Source organism: Cnephaeus nilssonii (assembly GCF_951640355.1).
Source record: "Cnephaeus nilssonii genome assembly, chromosome: 12".
NCBI lineage: Eukaryota > Metazoa > Chordata > Mammalia > Chiroptera > Vespertilionidae > Cnephaeus > Cnephaeus nilssonii.
The window spans coordinates 25,962,741-25,974,234 of record NC_137083.1 but is presented as its reverse complement, the minus strand read 5'-3'; the positions used below and the strand labels follow the sequence as shown (position 1 = coordinate 25,974,234).

Here is an 11,494-nt window from a genome sequence, read left to right as displayed (position 1 = left end):
GGACACGTTGTCAGCTGTCATTTCTCATTGCATCAGTATGGTTCCTATATCAGCTTCTCGAGCCCCTCTAATTTGCCACTGTTTATCTGCTGCAGTTTAGAAAGCAGACTTCCAAATGAGGTGGGCTTGCGTGTTAAGGTAGGAATAAATCTGTACCTGCCTCAGCACACGTTCTGCTAGATGTGAAAAACAGGAGCCTGCATTTGCAGCATCTATTGTGGCATCTATCCTGGTTCTTAGTGGACGCAGTAGACTTCTGAATAGACGATCTTGCTGCAATGGGGGTATAGGCATTACGTGTGGAGATGGCAACATAAACTCCATGTATTAAATGCATTCAGAAGTAAGCATACCTAGAAAGTCTTAACTCAATCCATCTGTTCCGTAAACACGAACTGTCAACTCAGAGGGAATGAATTTAATGCATCGTATAAAATAATTTCTTACATATTTGATGTGTGGGAAACATACTGCATAACTGAAACAAAAGAGATCTATTGATTAAGTGATTTATTGCCCTTAGCAATAGCTAAATCAGCCTACAAATATTATCACATTCTAATTAATAATGTATTAATAAGAAATTAAAGTCTGTTTCTAAAAGCATTTCAATTTTGTTCATTTGTCTCTCATGTTCAGGGAGTTTTAAGATATAAGCTAATCATTGGGAAGCATGACAAGGGTGCTTTATGAGAACAAATTATTTACATAATATAGTGGAAATATCCCAACTGTTTATACGATTGCCTGAATAGTAAGTATTATTTGGGGGGAAATTTGGATAAGAATAAAGAAGAATACTTTTTAATATGTTTAAGATATAAAGATAATACTGAAAAGCCACTTACCTGATATGGCTTTAAAAATTAACTTTTGCCTGAGCAAACAGACATCTCAATTCCTCAAAATCCTTTTCACAGAAGATTGCAAACGTTAAGAATTAGAATATTTTTTAAAAAGAAAGTTACACCCAAAATACAATTGCTAAACTTATTTAACTATACGATCATCTCTGATAATTAAAAATTGTAAGCACCGGCAGGAAAAATAAGGATTGTCTTATATTTTACAGTTTTAACAGCGAAAAGCTCTGTATGAGTCCCTGAGCCCCTGTACCCACGAGCACTCCAAGAAGCTGCTAGCGATTCATCAGAATTGATTATGAGAGATGAATCCATTTGCTATCTCTGCATCAACAACTCATTTCAGGGTTTACAGAAGCTGATGTTTAAGGTTTCCTCCCTAATTTATTTTTTAATGTGTTATTTCTATAGTCAAATTGAAATATAATTACTAAATCAAATAATTGCTGTAGAAAAGTATTTTGAGGCACATCAATACCCAGCCAGGTACACAACCTGTCTTGCTTTCCCCCCCCCCGCCCCCCCCCTCTAAGATTTACCTTGTGTTTTATCAATCCAGCTTTAAAAATCTTGGCTTTGAAACAAGCTTTTCTCAGGAGTCTGCTTTTCACCTATGAGTTTACTCAACATCAAAGTGCTGCAGTTCACTCATTTGGGGGCGGGGGGGTGGGTCAGCTAATGTTTTCTTTTTTATTGTTGACACTATTACAGATGTCCCCCGCTTCCCCCCTTTACTGACCTCCACCCAGCCCCGCTCCCTTAGTCACAGATAGCCCATGCCTTGGCTGTAGAATTAATCACAGGGAAGGCATTAAACTGCCTTTTTAAATTTCATTCTTCTAAGAGATATGGCCACTTTTCTTTACACGAGGCAGAAGAGAAACCACCACTTTTTCTACAAAAAGCAGAGGGTTTCTTCATGACACTCGTCCCCCCTCCCCCACTGTCACCTCCAACTGAAGCCACTTACTGAAACCATTTCTCTCAACTAGAGTTAAATATCTTGATTTTTCACATTAATAACAACGTTTGTTTTGCTGTGGTTTTTTTTTTTCTTAAATGTCATTTGGAAAGTGGCTGCAAACCATTATGAATTGGTGATCAATAAACAAAGTCTCAGAGAACGCTGTAGTTGAAAGGACTTTACATGTCATCCTGCCCGGCCATGCTAACCATCTCTCCTACAAAGAGGCAGATCTTAGCATTACTTACTATTGGGATATGGCCGCAGCTTCTACTTAACTGAGAACTCCTGACAGATACCACCAGTTGGAGTTCGCATGCCTTGCTCTCCCGGAGAGTTCAGTCTTTCATTTTATACATAACAAAACTGAAACAAGCAAGACAGACAGATTCAAGGCTACTGAACTAGTAAGAGGAAGAGCCAGGACTTGAATCAATGAATCATGAATTTTGTATGAAAACATAAATACATTTGGTGGCTGTATATTATATTATTACAATCTACCACAGTAAGCTAATTATGTTGCATAACTTTCTTAATTATCTCTCTTGGTTTTTGTTTTTTTTTTGACGAGTCAGAATTTGACCAGATAATCAAAGATCATTCCATTATTTTATGAAGTTATCATAATTACAATGCACCATTGGAAAAAGTGAGTTGACAATAACTATTTCAAGAAACAAACCTAAAGTTTCTTTTGTTTAAAGAAAGAAAATAAAATTGAGACATTTCAGCCCTCATAGCTAAGAGTCCAGAAAGAGAAACTCACATCTCTGGTTGATGGTTTTTTGAAGTCCTAACATGGTGATCCTTCCTCCTGGCTTTGCCACCTTTCTGAGGCAAAGAAGAATCCATCTTAAGTCCTAAGAGCACTTCCTGCTCCTCTCCAATGAAAGAGGGGTAAAAGGTCAGCCAGAGAGATATTTCTGTCTTTGAGCCATGCAATCCCTTGACTGGCAATAGCTAAGAAGGAGCCTCCTTTAAGGTGGCAATAGAGAACCCTACCCAATTATGTGACTCACATATTACTTCATTCCCATGAATGTCTAATTAAAGTTTAACATTTGAGTTGAAAATAGTTAGAAAATCAGCACAAGACCATTTTGATTTTCTCTTTCTTAGGGAAGAAAGCAATGGAAGTTTATCTGTAAACCTAAGACGAACCCATTTCAGAACATGAGTTGCCCTAAGTAAGAAAGTAGAATTTGAAAATGTTTATTTAAGTGAAGCATATAAATGAGTAATGCAAAGGCTTATTCCTTTTTATTTAAATTGTTCCAGGGGTAAATTTTAAGTTCCTCTACCCTCACCCCAGGAAAAATAAAAAAGAATCCATATTTAGAGTGTTCATTCTGATTTTTGCAACCACTTCATGTGTATCAAGGTAGAATGATACCAAAAGTATTGGTTTGAGACATTTAAATTCCTCAAAATCCTATTTACTGATAAGGCACCACCCATTGCTAAAATTAAGAATTGGAACACTATTTAAAAAGAAAGTTATACAAAAAATATAATTGCTAAGCTTATTTCCCTATTTAAATTCTCTTATAATCTTTTGTGTTCTCTTGAAATTGTAAAAAAAATTTCACAGAACATGTGATAGATCTGAGATACCATTTAAAATACCCTTGCTAGCCCTAAACGGTCTGGCTCAGTAGATTGAGCGTCAGCCTGCAGACTGAAGGGTTCGATTCTGGTCAAGGGCATGTACCTTGGTTGTGGGCATATCCCCAGTAGGGGGTGTGCAGGAGGCAGCTGAATCGATGTCTCTCTCATCGATGTTTCTAACTCTCTATCCCTCTCCCTTCCTCTCTGTAAAAAATCAATAAAATATATTAAAAATAAAATAAAATACCCTTGCTATATAAGATATTAGAAACAATTCTGTTCACATGGTTGATGAACCTTATTATTCTCTGTATAAGATATTTGATAATCAGAACCACAATAATAGAATTTAAATTGGACAAGGATACCAGAAAGGGAGAAGAAGCTAAAGGATGAGTTCAAGAGAAACTGAAGAAATAAACATAATGTAGTAACCTGAACTGGTTACCTCAATAGGTTCAAGACGTATTGCTCATTTCTATTTTGAAAAGTACGGTTATCTTTCAAGTCCCAAGGAGAAAATCAGTTTGACGTCAAATAGCAGCATGAAGTTTGAAAGAGGAAGAGATAATACCTCTATTAAAGGTCTTGGAATAGTGAATTTCCCCAAGAACAACACCACAGTAGACAACTCAACTGGGTTTAACAGCTGGTTAGAGAGTTCCTTTTTGGCAAATGAAATAGGAAATGAAGGGACATGCTCAAAGAGGACAGAAATTCTAGGGATCAAAGTTAAAGAGAAGAAATTGAAGAAAAAGGAAATGATAACTGCAATTTAGGACAAAATGGTGTCAAGTCCAGGGAAAGAGTCTTTGGGAATCTTGAGTGGGTCACCAGAATCAGGCAAGTCCCAAGTCTTTGGGAGATGGCAGAGGAGAGGAGCATCTTGCAGATGGCAACAACGAGGGCCACCTGATGAGCAGGACCAGAAAGTCTAGAAAACAGGAGGAGTGGATGTGCCAAAGAAGCCGAAGGCCCTCAGCTTGATTGAGGAACCAGCCAGATAAGGGTAGTCAGGGGTGATTTCCTTAAAGAAGCCAGGGAGAATCCCATGAGAATATCTAAGGAGGGTCTGGGGAGCAGACTATGACACAATGGGCTTAAGTCCTGGAACAAGTACATCGAGTGTTTTATAAAACAAATTTTTGTGATCTTTTCATGGGAAGTTCTTATAATAAAACTATATTTTCTTATCGATATTAGCAATGGAAATTACTTAAAAATGCAAAGATGTTTATTGGTTTGTTTCAAAGAAGCTGGGTAGGAAAACAATGGGATCTTCTGTCTTACTCTGAAATAAATCTGGGAATAGAAGATTCCAGCTGTGGAATAATTTGGTGCTGGCAGGAAAAAAGTTAGTGACCCCCAACTTGAAGAATGTATTAATAAAATGAGGTAAGCCAGGAATCGCTCCTACAAGGTACCCAGATTTTATTTGGCAGTAAGGCCATTTGAGCACATAAAATTGCTATGCTTTTCAAAATATTTTAAAATTGTTATTTTTATAGACACTTTAGTTGCCCCAAAGTTATAAAAACCAGGCTACTATTCTACTAATGTTCATGACCACATATAGTCAAAATTGTGTGTACGTGTAGTGGTAGTGGCGAGGAATGAGGTGCAAGAGGGATCATAAAGGTAAATAATCAAGAAATATAACACTAACTGAAAACTTATAATAATTGATATTTTGAAAACAACTAATATTTGGTTATTAATATTTTTCTCCCTGATGAAATGCAGTATTTCAAAGGTCTTGGCATATTGCTAATGGACACATTTATCCATATAAAAGAAAAAATGAAAAGGAACAATAAATCATTCAAGGGTCAGGTCATCTTTCAAAACAAAACAATTGGCATCAAATTATTTAATTGCAAAACATATCAATATGGTTTTGCACAAAAATCATTCAAAAAATCATCCACAATTAGCCAAAACATTTTATGACCACTTTTCTAAGGTTATATAAATACTGTCTTAAAATGATTTATGTTAAATGTACGTCTTAATGTTTTTCAATGTTAATTGTTATAATAACCACACTGGGACAATTTTTATAAGTGGCAAGCCAGTGACTGGATAAGGGGCAACAATAGGTTAAAAACATAATTATTTTTAGTTTTTTTTAAAAAAAAGCATATAACTATCACAAAGGAAAAACACTTGGGAAATAATGGATTAAGAACACAGGGAATCGGAAGTTTTAGAAGATTAGGAAAACAAATTTTAATCTTTTTCAGATTGACTTAAAAAAAACCCACACAGGACTAAAAAGAGGAGAAGGGATATTGGAAGCAGACATTTAACTGACTCCCCAAAAGGGATTCAGATTTACAACCTAAACTCACCATGTTTCTTCCCAGCAGCCATTTTTCTGCTGATAATAAAATTGTTGGCCTGTTGGGTCTTCCAGTTAACTGTTCCACTTATGCCATCAGCAGAGCTTAATAAAAAAGCTTTTCAGATAAAACAAATGCACAAAAAATGAAATTAATGTTAAATTAAAATGACTCTCATAGATTACCTACTATTCATTGGGATCAGAATGCCTCCAGCCCAGCCAGTTGTTTAATTCCATTCAATGCACATTTGTTGCAAGTCAATGCAAGGAATATATGGTGGTAGCAGGTAAATAAGAGACAGTTCCTGCCCCCCAGGGAGCTTACAATCTATAGGGATTTATAATTCATGTGTAGAAATATATACATAACATGTAATATAGTATATTATATAATAATCATACATAAATACACAATGGTAGAAAGCATAAGTGCTCCAAAAACACTGAGGGGGAAGCAATTATCTCTGGCTAGGAATGTCGAGATAAGTTTAAAGTGTCTTCTAGCCTGGCCAGTGTGGCTCAGTGGCTGAGCATCAACCCATGAACCAGGAAGTCACAGTTCCATTCCATGTCAGGGCACATGCCCAGATTGCCACCTCCATCCCCAGTAGGGGGCGTGCAAGAGGCAACTGATTGATGATTATCTCTCATCATTGATGTTTCTATCTCTCTCTCCCTTTCTCTTCCTCTCTGAAATCAACAGTAAAACTTTTTTTTAAGTGTCTTCTAAATTCACGGTTGCGTTTTGGAAACATTAGATTGGCAGCAATGAAAAGAACAGGGGTAAGAGGATACTAAATAGGGGACTATCTCTGGAGTGCTGAGTAGCAGCCAGCCCATAAATCAGCAGCTGAAACAAAAGGTAGTAAAGGTAGGGCCAATTATAAGACATCATGGAGATAATACTGACAATACTTTTCAAATAGCTAGATGTGGGCTAAAAGGAGAATCAAAGATGGCTTTGGATTTTTTATCCAGAATGACAGAACAGTGATATATTAGGAACCCCTCCCCTCAAAAAATGTTGGTTTCAGGATAAAGAAAATAAATTTGGTTTGGAATGTTAAATTTGGGGTACCAGTTAAATAAATATCCCAGGGAAACCATCTAAGAGGAATACTGAAATACTAGTAGAACTATGGTTCATAGGAGAATTTAATGGGGATTCAGATGCAGATTTGAGGTTCATCGCCTGAGAAATGATTGTTGAAGCCAAAGCCAGCAATTCCTTCAAGAGATCATGCTCCCAGGTAATACGCATTGGGCTCTCGTGTACAAAGTGATTGGAGAAGATATATCTTCATGCTCTTGTCCCATCTGTCTATTTTCCATCATACAAACTACTACTCTTACTGCTTAATTTCCAATTTTTCATCCTTACCTTTCAGACTTAATATTTGGGCACCATTTCCTAACCACAACATTGGATCTCTCTTCTGCCATCTCAGATATATTTCCTCCGGATTCAGTCTAAGAGTCCCTCAGGGGGTAGCCCATAGTTTTGTCCTAGCTCCTGGAGCTAAAATACAGCAAAAAGGAATGCACAAAAGTGGGAGGAACAGCAAAGGCAGAAGAACATGTTAATAAACACATTTACATAGCAAAAGCAGAGAATGATTCAGCAAAGAAGTAAGAGGCAGGCAGTCACAGAGGTTGGACAACTGAGGCTGAAGTGTCTTGAATGTCCACGGAAGAGATGTCAAGAAGGAAAGTGTGATCAGCATCCTCAAATACTGCAAAAAGGTCAGAGGATGAGAGCTTAGAAAAGACGGCTAGATGTGGGAAATAAGAAGTTATTAGTGACTCCGTTAAAATGGAGTTCCAATAAAGTGGTAAGCATAGAAGCCAAACTGCAAAAGGTCAAGATGTAGAGGCAGCAAATAAAGTTAATCTTTCAAGAACATTGGCCGGAATAGAGAAGCAAAGAGATAAAATGACATGGTAGATTGAAGCGCAGCAAGGTGGAGAGAAGGGTTGGTTATTTTCGTGTGAGGAAACAAATTTTTGTGCATAGGCTGGGGAAAAGACAGAAAAAGAGGATAAAGAAAAGGAACATAAGTGAAGAGAAACAATCTAAGAAACACTGGAATAGGTGGGACCAAGCATATACACAAATAAAATATACTTCATGAATCAGACAGTAAGGATGAGTGGAGACAGAAACATTTGCTGGGATAGAGGAAACTTAATGTTGAATCAGAGATGAAACGTACATTTCCTTTTCAAACTGAGCTTCAAGTAAAATTCTGAATTATGTGAAATACCAAGTTACCTTCCAAAATGAAAATGAAAATGCAATTCAAAACCCAAGCTGTTAAAAACAAGCAAACAAAACCTCAGGTGATCATTTCAGCGATACCTGGGAGTAGAAATCAAAGGCCCTAGCACCCCAAGCAAATAAACGACTTGATTGGTATTCAATTTTTAAAATATGTAAACCTAAGTGTACCAATTTTACATCTACTGAAAGGTCAATCTTATGGTTGATTCGGCTAATAAGTGGTTGATTCACTTCATAACTGAAATTATGTCCTTTTAAACCTTCATAAAAATACAGTAGTTATTTCCTAAATAATTTAAGCTAAAATAGGCTCATAAATGTTCAAAGACTCCTGTGGCAAAAATATATTACTTCCCAGGTTTATTCTGGTTGCATAAGAATCACCTGGGCAGTTCTCTAAAAATACATATTCGAACATACCCCAAAAAAACACATAATAAAAAAAAAAAAACATTTAAAAACACATAGTCATGACTTCGCCATGGAAAGTCTAGGTAGGCGGTTTACACAATTTCATCAGGTGATTCTCACATAGAAATCTGAACTCTAGAAGACCAAGAGAAGACCTACAGATCCCAAGGGTTATGTATGATATTCAACTGAGTCACATCATATCCACCAAATGTAGGGCCTGACCTTAGAACTGAAAACCTCACCCACTCCTACCTCCAACTGGCCCACGGAGGCAGCCAATGTGCAAGAACGTGTAAGTCACTGCTAGACAGTGGGAAGTCCCAACCTAGAAAAAACAGGAGGCAGCTGGCCAAATTCTTCTCTACAACTTTCCAAAGAACAATGACAAGCAGCACTTAGATTTAAACCTAGCACACCAACCTGGTCCTGAGCAAGGTGCGTTCATGCTTACTGTCTAACCTAATCCTTACATTACCAACCGCATCTAGTAACATGTCTGAAGATTACAGAGGCTTGATCTCAAAGGAGAATGGGGTAAATCCTGCAGGCAAGCAGGATTCTTTAGAATTCTCCACTTTTCCATGGATTGGGGAGCTACCACAAAGAAACAATCGTTTGCGTGTCTAGACTGCACCCCTTTTGTTCCTTCCTTTATTCTAGCCCAGTGGTTCTCAGACTATGTTGTGCATAAAAACTACTCTTCAGAGTTATATACACTAAACTGCACATATTGTACTTTAAGGGCAATTTAAAGAAACGACTAGAATAACTCTATAGGATTTTTTGTTTTGCACCCTGGCTTTTAGAGCCTGACTAAGCCAGTATATGACTGAGCGCTACTCCGGGTCCCTGCCAGGGAAGCTATCATTGCTTGTACTTTCCAGGTCCTATGGAAGGGCAGTCCAGTTGCCTTCCTCAGGATGAAAAATACAAACCTGACTGGGGCCTCAATGGTTATCAAACAGAGGCAGGGTAAAATAGTTTAAACACACCTCACAGATATTGCTCTATTTGAAGGCCAACGCTGCTTTGAGCATATTCATTTTTTAAAAGTCCATATTGATCCATCTAAATTCCTACTTTAACCACAGAAGACCACAGCCCAATAAATCTCAATAAAAAGACAACTTTTGGGGGCTCTACTCACAAGACAATGTCACAAAAGGCAAGACAGATTGTCACGAATGGGATGTCTACTTAAATATTCAAGACTCACAGCTTGAGGGAAAAATCTCAATAACATGAAAATAACCATTTGTTTTTAATGGTGTGGATCCACTTGACTAACTTCCTGTATAAAAAAGTTACTGCAATCTGCACACTGACAAATGCGGAATACTCCCAGGAACAGGCTAGTACTTTAAAATTTGATTTCCATTAGAAAAGCCCAACATTTTTTTTTTTCTGTGAGCACAAATTTCCTTACTTAGGATAGGAAAATATGACTTAATTTTTTAAATATTCCACATATAACTTTCAAGATTAATTCTAATGAGAGGGGAAAAAAGCCAGCATGTACAAATTGGTGGACTCTTTTCAAATATAATTGACCATCCTCAGAAATATTGAAAGGAACTCCACTGTGCTCACGCGTTCAGGATAATATATGCTATAATTGTACCTGGATGTGTTTTTGCTCTAATTCAGAAACACAAAAGCAAAGAATTACATGCATACTGCGCTTACACAGCCCCGACTAAAAAGGCAGTCGCAAAATTAGCTAGCATATCAAGTTATACAATTTATTCAATTCCTCAGTGCTCCCTCTGAAAAATCATCAAAGTCAGAATTAATCCAAAGGTGACTGGCATACCCTTGTATTCCCTAGAAACCATACAATACTTAAAGTTTGTCTTAAAATTCCATGATGCATTCAAGTCTTGTAGCAGCACGACTACCTTTCATCCTGCCTGGAGCAAGCTCTCTCTCAAGAGACAGGACTCTTTCCTAAATGTGAATAATTTGCTGACGGGGATGGGGGGTGGGGTGGCTACTTAATAAAAGCAATTGAAGAGTGAATAGTGACTGATTGCTGATGAGCTAATCAGAATGTCAAGGGATAGAAATAATAAAAAAAAATAATAACTTACTCCAACATCACTGTCCAAGTAAACAGCAGGATATGCCAAATGGAATTTAATGTGATTAACACACTCGCCTTACAACCAAGGTGAGTCCACTGTTTCATCTCTAGTCATATTTCCCTGGAAGGGGACACAGACTTTGTTTTCCTAGATTGGATGTATAGCTTACATCCCCTACATCGCTCCCCTTCTCTCACCGTTCCCTGTGTCACGGTGCTGCTCCCTTACTCTCTACATTTTCCCTTCATTTCCTTTATGCAACTGCCCGTGATACTTTTTAAATGGTCTCATATTGTTCTTACATTTTTCTCTCTCACAAAACGTTAGCTGACATTATTATTAGCTACCATGTTTTGAGTGCTAAGTGTGAGGCACTCCACTAAGGGATACATACATGTTAACTAATGTAATCCTTATGTTAACGGCTTTGTGGAGTACTTATTAGTTCCATTTTGCAATGATAAGAAGTCTTAGGAAATTATGTAGCTTATCCCGGGTCATACCTTCAGTGATTGGCAGAGTTGGATTTTTAACCCATTTCTTAACTGGTTCCAAAGTTCATATCATTTACTTACTCATCAATAGAACTCCCCACCCCCACCCCACCCTCCCGGTTAAATGCAAAAACAAGTTAAAACTATATATTTTAATGTCATTTGAGATATGACTATTGTTATTATTAGCAAGTCATCTTCAATTCATTTTTCTTTCCAGAAAAAACAAAGGCTTTCCCTGACTGCTGGATTAGAAATAGCTAGCAAGGAGGCAATGGCTGTGGAAATTAATCCCATATTCACACACACACACACACACACACACACACACACAACTCATTAAGAGAAGGTTAAAATGTTATATCTCATCAGGTATTTGCTGATGAGAACTCTCCACCTCCACCTCTGAAAGGAGTGAGGAAAAGCTGTCCCTCAGAGA

General features: G+C 37.4%; 1 protein-coding gene across 3 annotated transcripts in view; it reads right to left on the bottom strand.

The window, feature by feature from the left end:
• Nucleotides 1-11,494, bottom strand: part of SGCE (sarcoglycan epsilon) — a 67,663-nt gene that overhangs the window by 45,823 nt on the left and 10,346 nt on the right. For 2 of the 3 annotated variants that reach the window (XM_079786291.1, XM_079786290.1), the window contains exon 2: nucleotides 5,790-5,897. The exons of the other annotated variant lie outside the window; for it this stretch is intronic. In XM_079786291.1, coding sequence (XP_079642417.1) covers nucleotides 5,790-5,897 — 108 coding nt within the window. The remainder of the gene's footprint in view (nucleotides 1-5,789; nucleotides 5,898-11,494) is intronic. 3 annotated transcript variants of the gene reach the window in all.